The 27421-nt window shown below is 31.9% G+C and overlaps 1 protein-coding gene across 2 annotated transcripts in view; it reads right to left on the minus strand.

Moving 5' to 3' along the window:
- Nucleotides 1–2973: 2973 nt before the first annotated feature.
- The window catches only part of LOC139520424 (opioid-binding protein/cell adhesion molecule homolog), a 33569-nt gene continuing 9121 nt past the window's right edge, over nucleotides 2974–27421 (minus strand). Inside the window, exons 2-8 of one of the 2 annotated variants that reach the window (XM_071313021.1) lie at nucleotides 19534–19664; nucleotides 13928–14132; nucleotides 12307–12471; nucleotides 11694–11822; nucleotides 7509–7802; nucleotides 5029–5169; nucleotides 2974–3937 (exon numbers count right to left, since the gene is read on the minus strand). In XM_071313021.1, coding sequence (XP_071169122.1) covers nucleotides 3843–3937; nucleotides 5029–5169; nucleotides 7509–7802; nucleotides 11694–11822; nucleotides 12307–12471; nucleotides 13928–14132; nucleotides 19534–19664 — 1160 coding nt within the window. In that variant the 3' untranslated portion in view covers nucleotides 2974–3842. The remainder of the gene's footprint in view (nucleotides 3938–5028; nucleotides 5170–7508; nucleotides 7803–11693; nucleotides 11823–12306; nucleotides 12472–13927; nucleotides 14133–19533; nucleotides 19665–27421) is intronic. The other variant, XM_071313022.1, reaches the window with a different exon arrangement.

The following is a 27421-nucleotide window of genomic DNA, read 5'->3' on the forward strand; positions in this document are numbered from 1 at the left end:
GAGGTTGTGTTCTTTCCAATATGGAGCTGCTTATAGATTTTCCACATATTACATAAAAAAAAGTTCATTACAGAAATTCTCCATTGTTTGAAAAAACTGGTATGAATTTGGACACTTCGAAAACATATTCCTCACAAAAGATAACTAAAAATGTAAGAGAACAAATTAAATTAAAATTAAAGCATTTTTATGAAAAACTAGTAAAATGATAAATTATGATATCAGATATAGAGGAAAACAGCAAACTCACTATTTATAAACATGCAAAAATAAATAATACAGAATAAAAATATTTAACGTTCTCAAAACTTGAATTCAGAAAACTATTAACAAAATTTAAATTAAGTGACCATAAATTATTAATAGAAAGGGGAAGATACCTTAAAATACCAAGGGAAGAAAGATTATGCAAAAACTATGTTTGCAAATTAGAGATGAAATTCATTTCTTTTTATATTGTAATAGAAACCATAATAATAGAAGTTTATTTTTATTTTTTGATAAATGAGAAAATCCACTTTATAAATTTAAATGGCATAGATAATATAACATATATATACTCAACCCAATTTCACATATTCAGGCAGATAAGCTAGGATTCGTTTCAAAACAGTATTGAACTGAGGACAGGGGACTCTTGAAATATATACTTTTATTGTGTATATTAATGATCTTGTTAATTTTATTTTCATTTTGTTATGTTGTGCCACATACTATAAATATGTAGTTTTATGGCAATAAATATTTGAATTGAATTGAATTGTTAAAGAATTTAAAACACTCTTTGCAACCCATGCGTTTGAGTCTTTGATCCCTTTTCTCTCTTGATTCCGTTCATCTACCTTTACTACAGTATCTGTTACAAATAACTATCTTTCGAGAAAACATATTATCGTCACAGCATTCTATAGTAAGCTTCGCTTCGTGCAGTTTAATGCCATTGAAAAATAACAAAAAAATTATTCACCCACTACAAACTGAATAAGCTTCTTAATAGTCTTTATTACTTATAATTCCAAAATAATTTATTACCAATTATGGCGAGTTAAAAACAACCATCCGACTTGAATAACGTTTATGCCTGCGTGGGATTTCAATTAAAGCATCATAACGCATGAAAAGGGTCTATACATTATTAAAATTTTGGATTCGGTGACGCTCGCAAACAAAATAAGACTCAACGTTCAACCATGAAATCAGAAAACCTTGAAATTAGGTCTTACTTAAAAAATCTTATGAATTATATGCAAAAAGCGAGAGAAGAGATAAAAGGATAAGAAACCTCACATGTGAAACAAAAACAGATACTACAAGAGCACACCTTCATCTCATCATATACAGCATTTTACAGAACTTTGTGTGTGCTTAAGGCCTTCGATGTAGCCTAGTATCATGAATGATGAACATAATTTCATGTATGGCATTTAAACATTATGTTCTATCAAGTCAATAATTCGACTCATTTGAATCCATCGTCATACAACCTTTTAAATTGATCCCTGTTTAGTTGAGATGGTGCGCAAGTGTTCATCATTTGATCCATTCATTAAAAAAGAATGTCGACATTAAAAATTGAAACAAGGGGCTACCGGGAATTGATCCGGCCTACAAAGAATATTCTTGTGAATAACATATGTATAAACCTAGAAAACGAAATAAAACAGAACCTAGAAAATCCGATCGCATATGCTTACTATCTGTTTTAGAGGTCATCTCGATAGATATTTAGATGGCGTATGGTAAAATATGTTAGAAATACCGATACATTAAAGATAGCCCATGCATTGTTAATTGTTTAAAATGGTTTCTTTTGTACATACACGTTTATAAAAAGTTATTTAAGAAAGTATGAGTATTATGATCAAATCGGTGAACATCAATTTGACAGATGGCCCAAGACCACAATTAATGACCCCGCTTTTCGTTGTCCACGAATATAGTTCCTTTTAATTAGAGTGTATTTTTCCTTAATTTTTTTTCTTTCCCTTCCTCACTCATTTCTTAGATTTTTTTTGGTGGAAATGAAAGAAGAGAGGTGAAATAAATTTTTGGATGTTGTATTTTAACTTATTTTGATTTGGAATGAGTGATTAGGCCAAGTGCAAAAAGGTAATATTTACAGTTTTCGGAACATCTCTTGACTTGTCAATAGGGGTATGGATGTGTATTGGCTAAATTTGTAAAAGTGATTGCTACAATTTTTCTGAATTTTGGATATATATTTGGACTAGGACTATACATTACACACACCAAAAATTGGACAAAAGTGCATGGTGCAATTTTTTTAATGATGCAAAAGGTTATAAAGAACTGATAGAGGAATTAATTGTGGTCTGTGGCCAGATAAAGTCACGTTTAAAAGGTCAAAATACAGAACGAAGATGAAGTGTATTTATAAGAACCTAAAACATTTTTTTTTATCAACGACAGCGTATGGGAACCTTTCCTGACTTTGGAATACGAAACCATAGTTAAATTTAAATGGTTAAAGAGCCTGGATTATGCAGACAAAACATGTCATTCTAAAAGTCATACTGTAATACCACCATCAGTTCTAGCACAGTGATAGTAAAACGTCTAAGATAAATTTCTGATCCTTTAGATTAACATTGGACAACAGGAAATTAGAAATCTAAAAAAAAACTTATTTTAAAAGATTCAGCAGGAATTTGAAATAATGAAACACATATAGATTTGTGTATGAGATTTTGAGATCAATAACAAAAATACGAGTAAGCGCTGAACTCTAAATGTTATTTTATTTTTACTGCATTACTGCATTACTTTTTACAATCCATGATCTGAAAAGCGAATTAAAATTACTCAATCCAACATGCGTTGTAATACGCATTTTCATTGCTCTTCTGAATTGAATTATTAAGCTTTATTTTAAATGTTAAAGTCTAGTTGGATTTAACTTTGATTTCAATTTGATGGGGTTTGAAGTTTCTGGACACAATAACCACAACACAATTGACATTTCATTTTTATTTGAAATATTTATTGATGGAATTGCTTTAATTGATCCGACAAATAACGACAATTAACAGTATCTTTATAACTTTGTAACAAAATGTAATATTTCTAATGAAGAATGTCGTTTGCATTGTGTTAATTCATTAATGTCAGCTATCTTCTATCGACATGAATAATCTACCTTGTTAAGAAAAAAAATGGCATGATATGACAGTTGTAAATTTTTAATGTTCATTTTCTATTTCACGTTTTACAGACAGAATCTGCGGTCGCTTTCATTATCCTAACAGCGTCCCAGTTTCTCAATTCAGTACATTTAGCCATAGGCACTTGTTTTCTATCCATGTCAAGCATTTAGCCCCTGCGATAACCCCCGGTATTTTTGTGGAGTTCGTGTTGTTCAGTCTTTAGTGTTCTCTATTTTCTTTTTATACTGTTGTTTGTCTTTTTTTTTGCTATGGTGTTGTCAACTTTGGCAACACTACTGAATGGAAGATTGTAATACTCATCCTTTTTGCTCAACTAATCTCATTCACTTTAGCATTCATACGATTTCAGCAACAATCACTCCATATTTATATATGATATCATGGCCTAATAGTAATTTACTGACCACTAGTACATAACAAGTATTTAGGTAAACAACATATTTTAAATTAACTGTTCAATTTCTCTATCACGTAGAAAAAAATATTAAAAGATGCAATTATTCTCTTATAATAAAAAATTGACACGCATGTAAAATATCATATTTACACGCATGTTGAATAAAATATGTACATGTCTGTAAAATAACAGGTTTAAACGCAAGCCATGTGAATTATGTTAAATAACATTTTTAACATTTAAATAACTTTTTAAAACTATTATAATGCACAGAACCTTAGCAGAATAAAACAGAATAAAATGTGTTCTGCAGCTGAGAATACTTTCAGTCCGAAACTTCTTGGTCTGTAATTACCTGTAGATGAATAAAAGGATATAATTACAAATACACCTCAGCTTGATAAACATATAGGAAATATGGGTCCTCAATGATCTTCAACTTCGTACTTTTTGTTTTGTCTTTTTTACGTTATTTACTTTATTGATTCTAGCGATACTGATCAGTCTTTTGTGCACGAAACGCACGTCTGGTGTACACAATTTTAATCTTTATATCTATGATCATGATGAGTTCCTGCATGTACATATTAGCTTACGGTATAAAAACCGTCTTCTATCTTTACAGAAAACTCAATGGATGTTTGTTAACTTCTTCAAAAAGTCTTTCGATTTTGTATATTTTTCTTATCAACTAACATAATTATTCCATCAACTTTGTACTGTATTTGGCCTTTTTAAATTTTTAATTCGATCGACACTGATGAGTCTTTTGTAGACGAAACGCAAATCTGGGATTCAAAGTTTTTTTATTCTGGTATCTGATGAGTTTATTTCTGTACGATTTTATTACAAACATTCAGTTTGTATCAAGTTTTCTACCTAATATATTAGCCATGCAGATCTGTCACAATGTTTTTGACTTTTGGAGTTTCAATGATCATCAACTTTGTTTTTTTATTTTCATCCTTTAGGTGTTCTTATGTGACCTTATATAGAAGAATTGCATGGTTGGCGTACTATATTAACCTTGTACGACTTTTATGTTAAAATAGCATATGAAGTCGAGGACAGATTATTCAGCAATGCAATGAAAAAACATCACTGATGTCATAAAAGATACCTATGAGAATATTAAATTTCAAAAATAATAACGAATACTTATCCCCTAATAAAAAATAAAGACAAAAACAATTCGGGATATACTAGTTTTTAAAATGATAGCAAGTATCTGCTTCAGATGTGTACTGAATCGGAGTTACCCAACAGAGTTCTTGCAGTAAGTAAAGAGCGAGTAATAACGAACGAAGACACCTGGAACATATTGCCTTTCATGTTAACTTGTGCTAGTAGCAATAGTTAACAGTATCTAATGATGATTTCAATTTTCATATATATTTGCTTTCATTTTCTGTTTTCATATATTTTCGTTTTGTCAACATTATTTACCTCTTGTCGACTGTCCATTTTTCTGTTTCTCAGGTCGTTTCTTATTTTCAAAGACTTCGTATGAAGGAAAATCCTTATTTCGTTTGGTTGTTGGAATTAATTTGGTTGTTGATGGTGGTGGCTTTGTTAACTCTACAGCTTCTACAATTAAATATTATGATACATATTTAGCATTATTCCAATATAACAGAATCAAAATATCAAAATTATATGTTCTAGCTTACATTTTGTATTCACTCGACGAAAGTTCAACACTCGTTGATCAATATCCAACGAAATATCGGCCTTTTGTCAGTATGCTAAACGCTTTAACCAACTATTTAGACCATTCACTGAATCCTTCATAATGAATTCCATATTTCGCCTGACGTGCCGAAATGAAACTACGATTATGTTTCATAAAGGGCAGGCGAAAGATGCAAAAGAGTAAAACATATAAAACTGAAAACTTAGCAGCATGAACGCCACCGAAAACTTAGTGTGATCTCAAGTTCTACCGAAGGATAAGCAAATCCTGCTACTCATGTGACACCCGTCATGTTTCTCATCTAAGTACAGACCGGTTGATCAGTTTAATTAGGACGGGATTAGGGTTGCGACAGTTGGAACATGAATGTCGTGTTCAAATATTCCATATAAGTGAGAGGTTTGGCTAGCTATAAATCCAGACTTAACCCACTTTTTTATTAGAATGCCATGATCCAAGTCAGGAAAATGGTAGTTGTTATCAAATAATTCAATTCTTTGTGTTTGCGTTTGTTTTTGTAGCAGTTTAGTGTAATTGTTCTTCTGTTGTTTTCCTCTTATAGTTGATGTGTTTGCCTTGGTTTTTGTTTGTGACCCGGATTTGTTTTCATTAAATCGATTTATGACTATTAAACAGCGGATGATTGCAACTTCACCTATTTAAACTCTTGATTTGATAGCTTTGTTGTGAAAATCAACACTGTACCAAGGAAATCATGATAGGAAATACAAGCCCTGGAATATCGTATCAATTGAGAAATAGAAATTTAAAGTCACTTGACGCTTAAATCATATATTTTGCCGTAAAGCTTTGTTATCAACTGACCATCAATTTTATATGTTATATATATATGTTATATTTGTTATTCACGTGGGATTTTGTCTATGTGTGTTACATTTTAGTGTTATGTCGTTGTTCTTCTCTTATATTTAATGCGTTTCCCTCGGTTTTAGTTTGTTACCCCGATTTTGTTTTTTGTTCATGGATTTATGAGTTTTGAACAGCGGTATATTACTGTTGCCTTTATTTAGATGTAAGTCGAGATATGAGACATATCTGACTGTCTTTTGTATTCTTTATCTCAAGTTCAATGGGATATATGCGTTCAACATAGTCACCAAACTTAATTATTTAGTGCGAGAATAACATCTTTATAGCAGTAAGGGAACATAACATATAATGCTTACTTCTTTTTTCCTTTTTCTTAAGAAGCTCCTAAATGAATAAAGGCAACAGTAGTATACCGCTGTTCAAAATTCGTAAATCGATGGACAAAAAACAAAATCGGGGTAACAAACTAAAACTGAGGGAACGCATTGAATATAAGAGGAGAACAACGACACAACATTAAAATGTAACACACACAGAAACGGACTAAGCATTAGACAAAATCTGATGAAGTCTGCCTCAGATAAATAAGTGAATGAGTCGCAAGCCAAGGAACGGACCACAGTTGGTTCCATTGGGAATGCTGATTGTTGTTGAAACGTAACAAATATGCTGTCAATCATAAAAATCAAGCATCTTGATAATGTAAAATTCAAAGAATTTAATTTTCCTCGGAGTTCAGAATGTTTGTGATTTTACTTTTTGATCAAATCAGAGAGATTTTTTTACAATGATTGATTTATCCATTCCTCCCCAGCAAAAGCTTTACTTCTTTTCCAATTCCTTTTTATGAAACAAAGCAGAGCCAATTCTTTCTTATAAGGTTGTATTTACAAATAGTAGATATACTTGTCAGACGGGAATTTAAGAGAGTGCGTTAGCCCCACTTTAATTGGGAAATTAGGTAAATAGCATAAAATCGTTTACTCGGCAGAATATCTTCCGCTTATTTTGGGAATTATACTCACACTTTTCGAAAATCCTGGATCCTCCTGATGGCTATAAGGTAAGTGGTTTTTTTGTTGTTGTCCCAGGAATAGATTACCTTGGCCGTATTTGTCACAACTTTTTGGAATTTTGGGTTCTCAATGCTCCTCAACTTTGTACTTGTTTGGCTTTATAACTATTTGAACTGAGCGTCACTGATGAGTCTTATGTAGACAAAACGCGCATCTGGCGTATTAAATTATAATCCTGGTACCTTTGATAACTGTTGTCTTCATTTTTTATTTATTACTGTGCATACTAGTTTGATGAAAAGTTTGAATACATCAGGACTATGTCAAGAGAGTTAAAAATAATATTCATTCATTGTGTTGTATTAAACTTAAGCTACTGTACTTACCATATAAAAGCATAGTCTCTTTGTCTTTACCAAGACTATTTGAAGCAACACATGTATAATTTCCGTAATCTTCTTTTTGTATGCTATGAATATTTAGATCTAGAATTTTTGTGTATATTTCATAATAATCATCATTCAAGGCTACTCGATACTTCATGCTGTTTTCTATCGGAATTCCATTCCGTTGCCATTCTAAGAACTGGATCGGATTGGCTCGTACGATACACTGTAGTATTGTTTCTTTGTAGAGATACTGTGAAAACCTTCGGTTTGGTAATTCAATTTCTGGACGAACTGAAATCAATATTAGTGAAATACGATAACATATAGAATTATTTGCTTTACATTACATATCATGTAACATTTTCTTTAACAGTTCGAGAACAATAATAATATTAGTTGTCAAAATGTTTGATACCAAGTGAGGAATATGACAGTTCTTGTCCATTCGTTTTTTATGTGATTTGTTATTTGATTTTGCCATGTGATTATGGACTTTCCGATTAGATTTTCTTCTAAGTTCAGTATTTTTGTGATTTTACTTTTTTCTAAGAACAAAGTGTTAAAAATCAGTATTTAGTTTGGTATTAGACATTATAAAAGAGGGACGAAATATACCAGAAAGACAGTCAAACTCATAAATCGAAAATAAACTGACAACGCCATGGCTAAAAATGAAAAAGACAAACAGACAAACAATAGTACAAATGACACAACATAGAAAACTAAAGAATAAGCAACACGAACCCCACCAAAAACTAGGGTTAATCTCAGGTGCTTCGGAAGGGTAAGGAGGTCCTGCTCCACATGTGACACACGTCGTGTTACTTAAGTGATAACAACTCCGGTAAATAGTCTTATTCGGTAGGTCACATTCATGAAAGTGAAAGGGTTGTAGTTACGACGTAAGGAATAAAATTAACGGTATCAATTTTCTTGCACCAGATGCGCATTTCGACAATACATGTCTCTTCAGTGATGCTCGTGGCCAAAATATTTGAAATCCAAAACTTATATAAAAGATGAAGAGCTATAATCCAAAAGGTCCAAAAAGTATAGCCAAATCCGTGAAAGGAATCAGAGCTTTGCATGAGGGAGATACATTCCTTAATTTATAATAATTTCTATCATTTTGTAACAGCAAATTTTAATAACACCAAAAAATCCGTATTTTCATGCCAGTACCGAAGTACTGGCTACTGGGCTGGTGATACCCTCGGGGACTAATAGTCCACCAGCAGAGGCATCGACCCAGTGATAGTAATAAAATTAACGGTATCAATTTTCTTGCACCAGATGCGCATTTCGACAATACATGTCTCTTCAGTGATGCTCGTGGCCAAAATATTTGAAATCCAAAACTTATATAAAAGATGAAGAGCTATAATCCAAAAGGTCCAAAAAGTATAGCCAAATCCGTGAAAGGAATCAGAGCTTTGCATGAGGGAGATACATTCCTTAATTTATAATAAGGAACATATACGATATCATTTGTGAAACGGTTATTCCATAACGGTCAACCAACTCGTGATGGCGTCCTTAAAATTTACGAAAGGATAATTTCAACTTCACCATTTGGAACTCTTGGTTTAATAGCTTCCTTGTGAGCAGCAACCATCTATCAAGAAAATCATGATAGGAAATGCAAGCACGGAATATCGTATAAAATATCAAGTCATGCGAAATGTACGAAATCTGCAAGTCTAAATATGCTGTTGCTTTATTGTCATTTTTTATGTGTTTGTAATGGTAGGAAATAATATTTGTGATTTTGAGGGTTCCTTTGTTGTAGTAAAAACATATTATCATGCATTCTGTCTCCAATAATCTTAATCTCCTCCATAAATTTTAGTTTAAACCTCGTATTTCCATCAGTTAGTTACAATTTATGTCTTTTTAGAAGTGCAATCATTCTAGTTCCATAATAATTCCATTTAATTGTTTTTAAATCTTATGGTTTTCTAGAAGGAGGAATTAAAGACGAAGAACACAGCAACATAAATATTGAAATGGATGATCATTAAATCGATTACACAGAAATCTACACCTGGTTTAATTTTTATTTTTGAAGTAGTGAAATTTTCAACACCTTAGCGACCATTAAACATCGAAAAATAAATGCGTTGTCAGAAGGATATTCCACACTTTTATTGATGTTTAACATTGCGTGTAATAAAAAATGAGATACAGTTCTCTATAGAACTCATTGTAACAAAAGAAGGCGACAGTAGTATAAAGAATTGCCAACGTAGATACAAATATCTTTTCCTGGGGAGGGATAAAATGTACTTCGTAAAAAGTCACTCTGATTCAAACAAAAACATCTTTCAATCTGACATTATCAAGATGATTGATTTTTTTAATTGATATCATATTTGTTATGTTTCAAAAAACAATCGACATTCCCATGGGAAACAAATGTGCTCCTTTCCTTGCAGACTTGTTCATTTGTCCAGTTATTATCCATTCGTTTAATGTGTAAAAATTAAATTCACAAAAATACTGAACTCAGAGGAAAATAAAATCGGAAAGTCCATAATCACATGGCAAAATCAAATGACAAAACACATCAAAAACGAATGGACAACAACTGTCATATTCCTGACTTGGTACAGGCATTTTCAAATGTAGAAAAAGGAGGATTAAACCTGGTTTATAGCGCATAACCTCTCACTTTGTACGACAGTCTCATCAAATTCCGTTATATTTACAATGCTGCATGAACTAAACAGACATAATCAATAAAATAGTCAAAATATGGGTACACAGTCATCATCGTGTTACAATTTTAAAAGAAACAATGTCTGACGTCAGATAATTTATACGTCACATATTTTTGTCGTTCAATGTTTGTACAAATAATTTTAAAATTTCACATGGGCAATGTTAGCATACAGGGTTAAAAAATCAAAAGTATATAAGAATGTCGATGTAGGATCATGAATGAAGAACGTAATTTCATATATATTGCATTTGAACATATGTTCTTTTAAGTCAATAACTCTACATACATCCTTTTAAATTGACCCCATTTTAGTTGAGATGGTGCGCATGTGTTTATCATGAGACCCATTCATTAAAAAGTAAAGAATGTCGGCATTAAAAATTAAAACAAGGACCTACCAGGAATAGCAATTTAGTTGACTATAGCACTAAACCTCTAGTGTTTGAGCTATTGATTTGGCCATTTGATTAGGGACTTTCCTTTGAATTTTCCTCGGAGTTCATTTTTTTTGGTGATTTTACTTTTTATCGATGTTCAAATATTAGATAAATTATAAACCTGGTCGTCTTAGAAATGTTCATTTCTATAGTATTAGCAAGTCAATTTTTTTTTATTCTAATTTTGATTTAAATGAGAAAACAGGAGAAATAATTTTGGCCAAAACGGAAAAGAAAAAAATGTGGCTGATAATCATGGACTCATGATAAAACTTTTCTTGGTATTTGTTTTATAGTCTACACATAAACCCGCTTCCAACTGAGTAATTTACGTTAACTCTGACATGACGGTTTTGACCATGGGTTTGATATTGATACTGCTGCAAATTTTGAACTTCCTGGAAAATATATATTCTTAACTTTTCATTTCTGGAGAAATAAACATGTAGAAATTGATGTTTTGAAATCAAAATTTATTTTTTTGGAACGTTATGTTTCAATGTTTACGAACGGAACATAGCATTAAATAGGCAAGTATAACCCTCCAAAATGTCAAGTGACTATTTTCACTTTTTATTATAAATTTTATTTTTCAAATGACAAATATTTACACGACCTCGAGGACCTAAAGTATCTTCTAAAACAGATTATAAGAAGTTTCTTTCAAGATTTATTAAATCATATAATATCATTCCGTATTTGTAATTTTAGATGCATGATCAGTATAAACAGAGTATGTCTTAAATTTTTAGTATTCAAAAAACATTATCGTCATCTTATACTTATATCTGATCCGTCTTATAAACAACATCTTTAAGTTAAGCCACCCCCGAAAAGGGTAAAGGTTTGATTCCTGCGTCGCTGGTGAGTCTTTTGCAGACGAATTTCGAGTCTGGGAAACAAAGTTATTAGTATGGTAGCTTTGATGATTTTTTGTAAACTATATCTGTTTACAATGTGCATTTTCTTTTTTCTCTATCTATTTCATTCGTTTAATCAGCAGAGGATTAAAATCATACTTACAAATTACTTCGACCTCTATTTGATGTGAATCAGCTTTGTCAACTCCGTTAAATGCGATACATTCATAAGTACCACCACAATATCTGGAGATATTATGTATCAATAGGATTTCACCAGGCTCTACCACCGCTGAAATAAAATTGAAGAATTTAAAATTCATTCAAGTATTTGGATTTGAGCGTTCCCAAGGTGAATGTAAATCCAGGAAACACTTTAGATACAGCATATTTTATATGTTATTTTCATTATTTAGAAAGTTAATATTTAATAAAACTTATTTCAACCAGTATTTTTTTCACAATCTGGATGTCTCGCGTTTGTAGAAGAAATTACCGATCCCAGTTTGAAATAGAGCACCACTGAGGAGTTTTTTTTTTGTTATTCGGAGGATTCATGGGGTACATATGTACTTTTTTTATTATAATTGTATTACGGATTTTTCAAACGGTAAACATTGACTTCAATACTGTTTCATTATTTATGCTAAGAATTCTACTTAAAATCATATTTTCCCTATGATTAACAAAGCCAAAAATTCAAATCGTCACATATATGTATTTTAATGAAATATGTTTAGTGCCCCAATTATTGACTCATAATTGAAGGTTTTTACCTTTACCTTCTTTTGTTGCTTTTTCGTATGAAGTCTTTGGTATATGTCTGAACCACTGCACTGTTGGTGTGGGAATACCAGTGGCATTACAGATAAGTTGTACTGTCTTACCTTCCTCCTCTTCCATATCATGACTTGTGCCATGATCAATGATCCTTGCTGGCACTGTAATGCATGTTTATAATACATTTCATTATTCAAAGTGGTAAGAAAATCACTGATCACACAGAAATTAAAAGTCTGAATTTGATACAGTCTCATAATAGAAATTTTATACCCAAAGATGCCTTGAGGCTGTGTTTCCGCTTCTTTCCTTTTTATATATACTCAAGATCAAGTCTATGTACTTAACAACGATTGACTTTAGCTGATTAGCCTAAACTACTAACTTTTGCAAAACATGTCCTTCATGTTTCAGTGGCATCATAATTGCTAAAACAATGGGAAAACGTTTAATTTTATTCAATGGCAAACGTAAATGAAATTGGTGTATATATGTTATGTTTGTAGACTCTCATGAGTGTACACGAATGATTCACCAATTACATGTGGTATATATTTAATCTTCCAAAAAGAAACGATTTTGAAGATGGACTCAATAATGTCACGATAAAGGTAGGAGCAGTCGTTTGATTAAGTGTAGAATTCCAAGGAACAATAAAACACAAAAGAAGTAGCCTGACAGCACACTAGCAAAATAAAACTGAACAGAAAAATCCATGATATATCAACACGAATACCCCCTCCCCCCAAATAAAAAACCCCAATCAACTGATCTTACCCCTGCTCCGGAAATAGAGTAATTTCTGTTTCACTAGTAGCACTCGTCATGAATGTGCTTATTTCTAGATAAAATCCTGTAGTAATCTTATTCAGTCATATCATTTAAACATAATTAAACAACATATCCGTATATGTGACACCGACTTTCCTTAGCAGTGAACCAAATCAGAAAACGAGTGTGAATTATGCATTGCTATACGATGTTTGTCGGTATTTTTTTCATCCAACATTCATGTATTTGTTTTTGGTGTTTCTGTTATGGTTTCGGTTGGATAATATGTTAGGTCTTAACGTTTGTAGTAAAATAGCCTTTCAATACCATCATTGACATGCAAATTGTTTGGACTGCGTTGTGAAAATAAGCGATAAAGTTCAAGATTGCTTGTTCGTTACGTAAGTTTATCACTCTTTGTGATGTCCTGTGGTGTCAGTCGTTAATGGAAGATGTTTCTTGTTGTTCTGTGGTTTACTTGTTGTGTCTAGTTATATAATATATTTTTTGCGTTTCTCTGTGTTGGATGTTCTTGCGTGTGTGTGTGCTGTATTTCTGTCACGTAGTGTTGTCATTTTAACGATATCTTTTTAACATTGTCATATAAGCAGGAAGTTGGGCTAGCCATTAAACCAGGCTAAATCCAACATTTGTCAGGAATATTGCATTTATTATCAAATAGTTCGTTTCCATGTATGTTGGCGTTTGTTTTTGTTGCACTTCGGTGTTCCTGTTGTTCCTTTGATTTCCTCTTTCAGTTGGTGTGTTTCTATCAATCGATTTACAACTTTTGGACAACGGTATAATACTGTTGCCTTTATAAGCATGTAAGGTAATGATACTAACCGAGTACCTTTAAATAAACCTTCTTTGTTTGAACAGGATCTGTATTAATTGAGCAAGAATACACTCCTTCATCGTAATGCTGAATTTCTCTAATATAAAGAGTCCAATCATTTAAACTATTTCGAGGTAAAGCTACCCGAGTGTCATCAATTATTCGCTTTTCAACATTAGTGAGAACCTTATTTTCTGGATTTAGCCAAGCTACCTGAAATGAAAAAAAATACAGAACAATATAAATTTCCAATCACTGGTCAGTTACAGAAATCAGGAAGTAGCTATCACTGGAAAAAATACTCATCATAGATACCAGGAATGAAATTTTAGATTTGCGCCAGACGCACGTTTCGTCTACAAAAGAAGCATCAGTGACCTTCCAAACAACGCTAAATTTAATTTCGGAAGAAACAATCAGAGTCAAAACCAGATTTCTTTATGCCTGAAGATATGACTAATCTTCTCTATTGAATTTCTTTGTCTCTAATACATAATGCATAATTTTACACAGTTAAATCGTTTTACATGGACCCTAATAAAAAAAACCTAACCAAATTAACATTTATATATAACTTACTTTATGCCATAAAGGGAATTTATACATTGATTTAATCTTTTTGTTAAGTCTGTTTTTGAAGACAAACATGCCTTCTAAGTAAGAATAATATAACACCTCCATCTTACCCTTCGTTTCTTTGTAATTTTGGTTGATTGCAGATGTCACTTACACATTTAATCGACGTTAATTAAAATCACCCATTACAATGCCCGTAAATTTAGGCATTGATGAAATAAAACGTCAATTTCCATTACAATTGATTATACGTTAAGTGTTACTACACTCAAGTGTCGTGTCTTTCAAAAAGGTAATAAAAACAAATAATTCAAAAGACTTCGATTTTTTCCATTGGAAATATTAGTTAATATGATTATGTCTTATATGATGTGCTAGTTCTTTATATTACCAAGTCAGTCATGAATAGCCTAAAGCTGACGCAGTTTAACGTTCAAGTGTAAGAAAATGGATGTAATAAAAAGAATTGCCAGAAACACGACTGCATCTAGCACATTGTAAAAACGTCACAATAACATTTTCTGTTTTTACTCGAAATTTTATGTTATATATTTAATTTACTGGTCTTTCAAATAGGACTGTAAACTATTTTATCTCAGTAGACAGGTTTTTATAATGTTAAAGCTCTCTTCATTAAAGATACTATTGGAATTATGAAGGTCATTTTCTGATTTTTCTTTTATATATCTTCCATATTTATTTTTCAAATTTGTGATATTAACATTGGAAAAAGCACCTGGAGCTATACGATGAAGTTTTATTTTCGAATTAGTGTTAATAGTTATCAAAAGTACCAGGATTATAATTTTATACGCCAGACGCGCATTTGGACTACATAAGACTCATCAGTGACGCTCAGATCAAAATAGTTAAAAAGCCAAACAAATACAAAGTTGAAGAGCATTGAGGACCCCAAATTCCAAAACATTGTGCCAAATACGGCTAAGGTAATCTACTCCTGGAGTAAGAAAATCCTTAGTTTTTCGAAAAATTCAAAGTTTCGTAAAACAGAAAATTTATAAAAATGACAATATAATTGATATTCATGTCAACACCGAAGTGCTGACTACTTGGCTGGTGATACCCTCGGGGACGAAACGTCCACCAGCAGTGGCATCGACCCAGTGATGTAAATAGTTATCAAAAGTACCAGGATTATAATTTTATACGCCAGACGCGCGTTTCGCCTACATAAGACTCATCAGTGACGCTCAGATCAAAATAGTTAAAAAGCCAAACAAATACAAAGTTGAAGAGCATTGAGGACCCAAAATTCCAAAACGTTGTGCCCAATATGGCTAAGGTTATATGTTCTATTAATTTGTATTGTAGTCCTGTAATATTATGTTGTCATTTCAATGTTATATTTAACTTTGCCATTAAAGTGCGAGGTTTGGCATGCCACAAAACCAGGTTCAACCCACCACTTTTATTCCCCTTTAAAAGTGTCCTGTACCAAGTCAGGAAGATGGCCATTGTTATATTATTGTTCGTTTCTGTGTGTGTTGCATTTTAACGTTGAGTCGTTTGTGTTTTCTCTTATTTTTGAGAAATTGAGATAAGACGTGGCACGGTACTTGTCTATCCCAAATTCATGTATTTGGTTTTCATGTTATATTTGTTATTCTCGTGGTGTTTTGTCTGATGCTTGGTCCGTTTCTGTGTGTGTTACGTTTCGGTGTTATGTCGTTGTTCTCCTCTTATATTTAATGCGTTTCCCTCGGTTTTAGTTTGTTACCCCGATTTTGTTTTTTGTCCATGGATTTATGAGTTTTGAACAGCGGTATACTACTGTTGCCTTTATTTAATCTTCTCCTGGAGTAAGAAAATCCTTAGTTTTTCGAAAAATTCAAAGTTTCGTAAACAGAAGATTTATAAAAATGACGATATAATTGATATTCATGTCAACACCGAAGTGCTGACTACTGGGCTGGTGATACCCTCGGGGACGAAAGGTTCACCAGCAGTGGCATCGACCCAGTGGTGTAAATAGTTATCAAAAGTACCAGGATTATAATTTTATACGCCAGACGCGCGTTTCGCCTACATAAGACTCACCAGTGACGCTCAGATCATAATAGTTAAAAAGCCAAACAAATACAAAGTTGAAGAGCATTGAGGACCCAAATTCCAAAACGTTGTGCCAAATACGGCTAAGGTAATCTACTCCTGGAGTAAGAAAATCCTTAGTTTTTCGAAAAATTCAAAGTTTCGTAAACAGAAAATTTATAAAAATTACAATATAATTGATATATACTGTTGTAATCTTTGTTTCATTAATTATTTTCGTCCTCATCATAATTTATGCATGCACTAAAAGTAACTGTGCTCAATTCCTTTCTTTATTTGTTTTATTCACAATCTTGTCTATGTGACAAGAGAGAAATAAATATCGTCCAGAATTTCAGCTGCGTATGGCGTAGATGTGTATTTATCTTATGTCTATCAGTGTTAGCAAGAAGTAGTAAAAGGATAGAAAGCTTGGCACTTTTAATTATATGACGCTTGTTTTGACTTTTTAGTTTATAACTGCTATATGTCCATCCGAAGCATCTTAATGTTTTAGGGGTTCGTATTGATAAATCTTTTGTTTTTTGTATAGTGGTGTATTGACTGTAGATAGCTTGATAATTCATTTTCCTTTGTCCATTTTGGTGTATGTTTCTTACTATTTGACTTTTTTCCATGCATTCATTATATGTACCCTGTTTGCATTTAAATAGTAAGTGATACGTTACTGACCATATCACAAACATACTTAGCTGGCATGTCAGTTAACTGCTAGTAGTCTGTTGTTATTTATGTATTATTGTCATTTTATTTATTTTCTTTTGTTACATCTTTTGACATCGGACTCGGACTTCTCTTATACTGAATTTTAATTTGCGTATTGTTATTCTTTTACTTTTCTACATTGGCTAGAGGTATAGGGGGAGGGTTGAGATCTCATAAACATGTTTAACCCCGCCGCAATTTTGCGCCTGTCCCAAGTCAGGAGCCTCTGGCCTTTGTTAGTCTTGTATGATTTTAAATTTTAGTTTCTTGTGTATAATTCGGAGTTTAGTATGACGTCCATTATCACTGTACTATTATGCATATTTTAGGGGCCAGCTGAAGGACACCTACGGGTGCGGGAATTCTCGCTACATTGAAGACCCATTGGTTGCCTTCGGCTGTTGTTTGCTCTATGGTCGGATGGTTGTCGCTTTGACATATTCACCATTTCCTTTCTCAATTTTATTAACTTATATTTTCCGTTGACAAGAAGTCAAGACTTGTACTCCCAAAGTTGACATAAGAAAATTTTTGCTATTTTTGATGTCTTTAGTGCCATATAGACCTTCTTGTTTTCAGGTATTTTTAAATCCTTGGCTTTTAATTTGCTTCTGGCTTAAATCCTAAAAAGCACTACCAACGTGTGGAAATTCATTAAGTGTTCTTTTCGTTTCAAAAGATAAAATCAGGAAGAATAAAAACCTTTGATTATTATTTTATCTTTTGGGGCAATTCAGAACCTTCGATTGTCGTGTTATTAATCTAGTTCTCGTTTCCATGTTTGTGACAAATGTAAAATAGGGGCGAAAGATACATGTGGAACAGTCAAACTCATAAATCGAAAATAAACTGACAACGCCATGGCTAAAAAAAAACAATAGTACCAAAGACACAACATAGAAAAATAAAGACTATAAAGCAACATGAATCCCAACAAAAACTGGGGTGATTTTAGATACTCCGGAAGGGTTAGTAGATCCTGCTACACCTGTGGCACCCGTAGTGTTGATCATGTTATTACAAACCCAGTAAATAGTATAATTCAGTAGATAAAATTCGTGGTGAAAAGGGAAGTGGATTGTAGTTAGACATTAGAAACATATCCGATATCAACTGTGAAACGGTTATTCAATAATGGTAAACTAACTATTGATGGTGTCTGTAAAATTTACGAAGGGATGATTTCAACTTTACCATTTTAATTCGACGGAATGCGTGATTTTGTCTTACCACAAGGATGAAGAAAACGACGGCCGTCATTAAAAGAGAGACTAAGATGCACTTCCTTTGGAGTACTTAATTTATTTTTTTTACTTTTTCATTTTGTTATTGTCTGTTTTTCTTACAGACTAATGAAGTTAATTCCTCGAGATACCTTCTCAATTTTTTTCTTCTTAAACAACCAAACCGGAATTACTGATACTGCATTTTAATCAATAATTTTAATTAATAAAGTCAATCGGGATGCAAAAAAAATATTTAAATTTAAAACTTAGAAAAATAAAGGCAACAGTAGTATACCGCTTTGCAATAGTCATTAATCGATTAAGCAAAAACAAATTCTGTTCACAAACCAAAACCGAGGGAAACACATCAACTATAATCGGGAAACACTGAACTGAAACAAAATCAAACACTCATATAAAGAGAAACAGATTATGTGATAACAACTGCAATATTCCTGACTTGGTACAGGACATTTTAAGAAAATATAGTGGTTTAACTAGGTGTCATGGCTAGACATACCTTCCCCTTATATGGTAAATACCGCTAAAATGACAACATTAAAGCATCATTCGTTCGTCAGAGGTGGAGCCATGTTTTTGAAATGTGCAATATGTAAGTAATAAAAAAGTATTTGTGCATGCAATCAAAAGTATTTAAAATGTATTCAATGAATTGAAAATTTTAATTGGGTTGGTGTATCTCATTTTGAGGTTTTTTATGTTGCGTTTTGTATACTGGCGTTTGATTGTCTTGTTTTTGTTTTCAGCTATGTCATTGTCAGTATGAGTGTGAATGTCCCTTTGGTATCTTTCGCATGTCTATATATTAACACAAGAATAGCATTACATATAGTACGATTTAGGTAGTGTTGGTTGTTTACGACTTTTAGGTTTTCCCTATACTCATGTTTTCTATACACAATGAAAAATGTTTTCTCCTTTACACTAAACTCTATGTTAAATACAATTGCTGTTTTACAAACTCATCTTTTTCCAAACATATACAATAAATAGTTATAAAAATATTGATTTTTGACCTTGTATTCTCCCCTGTAGTCGACTGTACAATTCAGGTATGCTGTTCTTCCTTGTATTACTGTTAAATTAATTGTACTGGTATCAAATACAGGCATAAATCTAGCGCCATCTTGTTGAATTGTATATGGAACTGAAACGAAACATTAAAAAAATGCCAGATTATTTCTTCAACAGTTATTAAAGGTACCAGGCTTATAATTTGATACACCAACGCGCGTTTCGTCTACATAAAATTCATCCGTGGCGCTCGAATCAAAATAGTTATGAAGCCAAACTAGTATAAAGTTGAAGAGCATTGAGGACTCAACCTTTTCAAAATCGTTAAACCATAGATGTGTGTCTAAACATTCGCAAATTATTAATAATGTACTCTAATTGAAATTGGACTATGTTTTTATCTTTTATAGTGTCAAAAATCTATAAAAAATAAATTAAATAAACATCAACTACAACTACAACAAAAGTTATGATATTTTACTGTGTTTGACAGCATCTTTTATGCAAAATTATTCGCAACCATCTATATAAATTGTTCAGTTAAGAATAATTCAAATACCATATTACACGTAACCTTATTCGATATTTATATATCGCAGCTAGAAAATACTCGTTTTGTTTCTTTCATTCCGTTTAACGGTAAAATCTGCATGAAACGTCAACATGCCATAAGTTACACTATCTGACCTCGTCAATTTTTTATTCAGTATTGCTTATCAGTTTACGATACCATGGAGCTAAAAACTCTTCGAAAGTCATTTAATTGTATTGTTTCCAAAATAAAATAAACAAATGCTTCCACCTAAATGGCAGATTACTTTTGTTATTTGTTCTTGTGTAATCGGGTATTTTCTAAGAAAGTCTTTTCACACTAAGTAACAAACGAGATTATTTAGTTCATCGTCTTTTCCAGGATCGATAATCGATGTATACAACTATCTATTAAACAGCAGGTACGTATTGCATAGAAGGTACAAGGAGAGAAAAAACTCATACCTCGGACTGTAAAAGCTTTGACAACATTGATTCAATGATTAAGAAAAACACTAAGACATTTTTATCAGACTTGCCATATAAGTGCAGTTTGATTGTTTAATAGACTGGAATGTTTAAATAAGTAACGATATTGTCTTAATTGATGTCATTTGAATGTTAAGTTGTTAAACACCCATGTTTGTTATGTATAATCGAACGAATTAACCTTTAGAGGCAAATTGTTGTATGGATTCCTATAAAGCTCTCACTAGTAGATTATACAGAAGTTTGAGAGCTTGTACAAAATATAAGAATTTACGTTAGATTTTATACATTGCAAACGTTTTAGTACTCCTTCTGAACTAAAAGTATACGATAATCTTAGGCTTAAAGATTGGTGATATGTTCAAGTTCATCCATATATAATACAATATTGGTCGTTTTAAATCCAAAGGAATGTGTAATTTCCAACAAAGAAACTATTCCGAACAAGAGAATGAAAAAGTTCAAATGTCATATACCTTTTACAATGACTCCAACCACAATGATAGCCTTGTAAGAGTTTATAAAATTTACTTGACAAAGAATTAATTTATTAAGACAAGTAGATTAAATTGAATTTTCAAATGAATTATTAATAATGTTTGTAAATCAACATTATATCATATTGTCAACGTATTTTAAATCATATAGTATCCTTTTATTCACACCCAACAACAGGGTTTCATCGGAGTCAAATCTTTTTAGTTTTCCTTGTCGCCCAAAGAATTTATTTTTCTCTACTTTAATAGTTTCGCCAACTAATTGAAAAGTTTTCTTTTCAGAATTTCATTATTTCTAAGAAAAAATCTGTTTGCAGCATTATTGTCTAGTCTCTTATAATTATTCGTATCTATTTTGTGATTTACATTTGAATATACTAACACTCAATATCATCAAACGTTTTCTTGCTTAAGATACTGTAAAATTGCAATATTAATCATGAAACCATCGTATTTGACTTCAATAAGTTTATCGGACTAACAGTTCTTACTACTTGTGTGACCCGAAAGAAATCAGAATCGAATCAGACCTACTATAAATAATTTCATCGTTCAAAAGAAGAAGTATGGAGGTTCGACAAGTACAAAATATGGTCCCTATTTCTCGCATAAATATTTCTTATTTGGATCCCCACAATGAACAAAAGTTGACGTAACTGTAATAGTAATTTTATTAAAAATGTACGTATTCGCTATCTTTTCATGGAGTCAAAAAAAAAAGCATAAATTTTGTTTTCATGAACACAATCTGTTCAATTTTGCTTGAATTTATAGGATCAGCTTGTGTCGAGGAATAAAAAATATTTTTTAACATGGTATTTGTTTTAACAAAAGTGTTATCGCACTTATAAACGAATCAGAAAAGAAAACGCATATTATACCATTTAAATAAGAGTTCCTTGAGATATTAAAAATTGCGCAAAAAAATCATCCGTTTTTGAAATGGAAAATTGATACATCAAAAAGTTTTGATATTCTAATTAAACTTGGTTTCTGAACAACAGTTCAATAGGGTTTTCAAGTTTATCTTTATTGTCATTTCATTTCATATGATAACTGTTATTTTCAATTAGTCTTTCCCCTCTTTTGTTTATGTTTATGATACGATATAAGATTGCCATATAATCTAAAAATGTTTTTATATGATAATATTTTGCATCACCTCATTTTACAAAATCGTAAATTTTACGAGATATACAGAATTTCGAACATTTCTGTTAAAGCTGAACACAAGTTGACATTCTTATTTTTTGAAAGTAATTATAACTAGTAGAATGTACAGACCAGAATGGTGAAAAAAATGGTGATATACAAAATAATTACCATGTTAGTTTCAATGCAAGTATTGTGCCAGAAGTAATTCGTTACAATCTAAATATATATTGTTTCAGATTCTTGTTCGTTAGTTAATATTAGATTTGCAGAAATACACATTCTAATTTACAGAAGTTAAAATAAACCTGATTGCATGCCTACTGACACTGGTGACAATAAGCAACTTCATTAGCTTCCAATTAACGTTGACCAAGCCTAGACACAAGGAAACATTTAAACCAATAAAATGTATCAATATTCCGCGTCGACAGGATAAACTTAATACCATAAATCTGTAGTACTTCTTATTTCAGGGACAGTTACTATCCGGTCATTAGTGAAACTATCATGCTTTATTTTAATTAGGTGACTTCCGCCATAATCAATGACAAGAGTATTTACTATGGATTAAAAGAAAATTACAAATTATTGAGAACATGTATTTATTTCTTTGTTCGGAGAGAATGTAAGAATTTCAGATTTATAATATTGTAAACAAAAATTACTGTATACTTTTTTTTATTTTTAAGACACGAAAAGTAAAATATAAAAAATACCGAAACTACAAGGAAATACAAAATGTAAAGTCCTTGATCAAATGGAAAAATCAAAAAAATCAAACACATTAAACCAATGGAGTGCAACTGTAATTTCCCTGACTTGTTCTGCATATAGAGGAGATATGATGTATCCAACAATCATACAGCATTTCGCTAAAAGGAAAACGAAAATATAATATCCACCGTTCTTCAACTCTTTAAATGTGTCTGCACATTTTTCTCTCACAACATGTAAAATTGAGAAAGGAAATGGGGAATGTGTCAAAGCGACAACAACCCGACCATAGAGCAGATGTGTATAGAACAGAATCGGTAATTAATAATGTGAAAGTTTCTTTTAAATATTTACCTTAAAAAAAATCAGATAATATTAGAAGGTATTTTTCTATACATGTTTATTTGAATATTGACAAGTAAATAAAGGCAACAGTAGTATACCGCTGTTCAAACTCATAAATCCATGGACAAAAAACAAAATCGGGGTAACAAAGTAAAACTGACGGAAACGCATAAATATAAGAGAACAACGACACAACACTACAATGTAACTAACACACACAGAAACGGACCAAGCATCAGACAAAATCCCACGAAAATAACAAATATAACATCAAAACCAAATACATGAATTTGGGATAGACAAGTACCGTGACACGTCTTATCGCAATGTCAATTTACACTCAAAAATAAGAGAAAACAAACGACGCAACGTTAAACTGTAACACACACAGAAACGAACTATAATATAACAATGGCCATATTCCTGACTTGGTACAGGACATTTTTAAAGGAAAAAATGGTGGGTTGAACCTGGTTTTGTGGCATGCCAAACCTCGCACTTTAATGGCACTTTAAAGCGATACATTACAGCATTACTATATTCGTTTAAACAACATTTCTTATCTTTAGTGTAGTGATATGCATATTCAACTGACATTCAGAATATAGTTGTTAAATTTGGAAAGCTCTGAAAGCTAATATGATAATCCCCCCCCCTTTGTTAGGAATATACCTTTTCTAATTATCTGTTCTAAATGTCACATTCAGGTCAAGTTTTTCGCATTAGCTGCCTTGAAACTCCAGACGCGTAAAATAACAGATTTAAATTGGTAATGAAATAATTATTTGCCTCTAAATGGTATATATATGTGTTTTTAATGTTGAAGACATCATTGGGTGGCCCGGATAATTATTTGTACATGCACGATCGGAAGCAATCTCTGTTTTTCTACAATAAAATTCATTTTAGCAAAGTATGTGACTGACATTTTATATCTTTGCCCTATCAGTCCTAAACACAAATTGATAAATGCATGAATTTTTTTACTTCATACTAATTGTAAAATATTCACAAACATCATTCCTGAAGACAAGATCATTCTATTTTAAACATAGTCTTTGGATTGAAGAGATTTATTTTAAAACAAAGTATTTAATCTCAGTCGAGAGTTTGATAATGTCGCGCAACATCGATTCCGCATTCAATGATGCAATGTAAGATCTATATGTCTCTATAAGGAATCTCCAAGAAGCATTTGCCATTTAAACCCGCTAGAAAAATAAACAAATTTAATTGATTAGAAAAATACGCAATCTGCGAAGAACAAGTTAAAACAAATGTACCACACTTCAAGGTTTAGAATCTACTTATAAAATATACCAGGCTTATGATTGGGTTAAACAGGCACGCATTGACAATGTAATTGAATTTGATACGACTGTCATACAAGTGAGAGGTTTAGCTAGCTATAAAACCAGGTTCAATCCACCATTTTCTACATTAGAGAATGCCTGTACCAAGTCAGGAATATGACAGTTGTTATCCATTCGTTTGATGTGTTTGGACTTTTGATTTTGTCTTTTGATTTTTGATTTTCCTTTTTGAATTTTCCTCGGAGTTCAGTATTTTTGTGTTTTTACTTTTTATCTTCTAATTAGAAGCCCTTATAAAATACGAAGTCGAAGTGCATGAAAACATATTTTCGAAAACAATTGGGTCTCATATGGTTTCGGATAATCTATGCCTTGGATTGTAAAAAAAATAGCTTTTTGAATAGTTCAGCATTTTATAAACTGTTAATTTACAGATAAAAATACCAATGGTTGTATAATCCCTCCAAAAATACCAAACTTGTTATTTGGAACGTCCGACTGGCGTTTAGTCTAAATAAGGATCACCACTGAATAGCACTCAAAACGTTTTGAAACCATTTGAAAATTTCTACATTTGAAAATGCCTGTACCAAGTCAGGAATATGACAGTTCTTGTCCATTCGTTTTTTATGTGTTTTTTCATTTGATTTTGCCATGTGATTATGGACTTTCCGAATAGATTTTCCTCTGAGTTCAGTATTTTTGTGATTTTACTTTTTTTGATGACTAAAGCAATTACGAAGTTGAAGAAGATTCCGAAAATTTGTGTCGAACACTGTTAATGTTATTTATCGTTGCACAGAATAACCTAAATAAACTCATCACATACACCAGGGTTGAAATTTTGTATTTGCCACCAGACGCGCGTTTCGCGTAATGCTTTCTACATAAGAAAATATCTGTACTCAGTCCGGAATAGGACAGTTGTTATCCATTCGTTTGATGCTGACTGCTTTGAAAATATGAATTAATGAAAAATGTTAAATTAGACTTTATGTCTTGCAAAAATAAAACATCTATGTGATGTATTTAGTAGGCAAAACATAACACAAATCATAAGATAACTTAAAAAAAAGGTCCTTCATAGGTACGTTCTTATGAATTTAAGGGACGAAGTACTGAGTTTCTAGAATTCAATTGATAATGTAAAGTTTAAATCAATGTTATATAGGCTAATTTGCAAAATTGACGTCATACGCAGATCTTTTACATGTCGATAACATTTGATAATACTTTAAGTGCCATGGTGTCAACGTCTCAGTATGCATTATACATTCAGATGAAACAGTTACAGTCGTTCGAATATAAAAAAAGAACATATGGTATGATTGACAATGAGACAACTCACCACAAGAGACAAAACGATACAGAAATTAACAACTATAGGTCACCGTACGGCTATCGACAATGAGCAAAGCCCAAACCGCATAGTCAGCTATAGTCAGGCCCGAAATTACAATTGTAAAACAAGTCAGACATAAAAAAAAACAACGGCCGAATGGATTTACAAAACAATGGTCGACAACCACTGAATAACAGGCTACTCAACCATCCGCTAGTCTAAAACATAGTTGTAACAATGCAACATGGGAACAAACTGTAAAAAGATCAGTCGAAAAAGGTTTTACTCATCAGATGAATACAAATAGAAATACATCTAACAAAAGCATAGAGTTGACGTGGCTAGGTACTTGTACACCCCAACAACAACAAAAAATACTCAATACAGATCTGAGAGTACTCGCAGATACTGAGAGCTAGACAAAGCCAACACCAACTAAATATCAAATCATGCACCTACGACTAAGTTATCTATCAGTACTCATCCAAAATCCAATGGATCTTGTGCAAAGACGTCATAAACAGTCAGAGAAAAGTATGACCTTTTGCAATGCCTCTCCCCATAACGTTAGTTTGGTAATTACCAAGCATAATTGTAAGGAGGTCATAGTTGTCGACAAAAAAGGCAATGCAAGCATATAATTTCCTATTCATTACAAGACAGTCTTAATTAAAACAGAACCAAAAGAAAGAACACTTATTATTCAATTATTAATTTAATCGTTTTCATTGCCATTTCAAAACCCTTGAAGTGTGTCACATGGTATAACGGCCAGACTTGTGACAAAGTATTATCTAAAAGACTGAACATACCGTTATACTAGTGTACATTAAAATATCAGATTACTTTTCAAAGAATGTACCAATCTAAACTACAGCTTTAATTATTAATTATTGACCAAAAGGAAATAAAATTAAGTTACAATTGCTGAAATCTACTTATTCCTCCAATTAAATAAGTAATAAAGAAGACCCAATCAAAGTCATCTCAATGACGTACTACCTAATGTCAGTATAGGTATTGCGTGTCGTCATTCAACCTACCATCGGTCGTATAGCTTTTAAAGGGATATGAAAGGCTATATAAAACAGATCGCTATTCTGAAATTGTGGTTATAAAGGATAAACTAGTCTTAAAAATAAAACTGTCATATAATTCATGTAATCTGCGAGCTAATTCTATCATTCCTTTTTGGGATAATCATTTCTATTTTTGTTTCTATCAGTATAACTTATGATCAGTTATTAAGCAAAATAATGTGTTCACATTTTCATTGGCTTTAATAAAATTCATTGATAGAACACACATATTACTTTATAGTGGCTGGATGATAAGGAATCAGACATTATCCACAAAAACTATTTGACTAATTAGCAATGTCACTGATATGATCAAAATTATATCAAATATAGCTATCTTATCAATATACATAAAAAACTATTTAACAAACTTTTGATTTTTTTTTCAAATGAATAGTATTTGCAAAATCACACCAGACAATATC

Source organism: Mytilus edulis, chromosome 4 (assembly GCF_963676685.1).
Source record: "Mytilus edulis chromosome 4, xbMytEdul2.2, whole genome shotgun sequence".
In the NCBI taxonomy this organism is placed as follows: domain Eukaryota; kingdom Metazoa; phylum Mollusca; class Bivalvia; order Mytilida; family Mytilidae; genus Mytilus; species Mytilus edulis.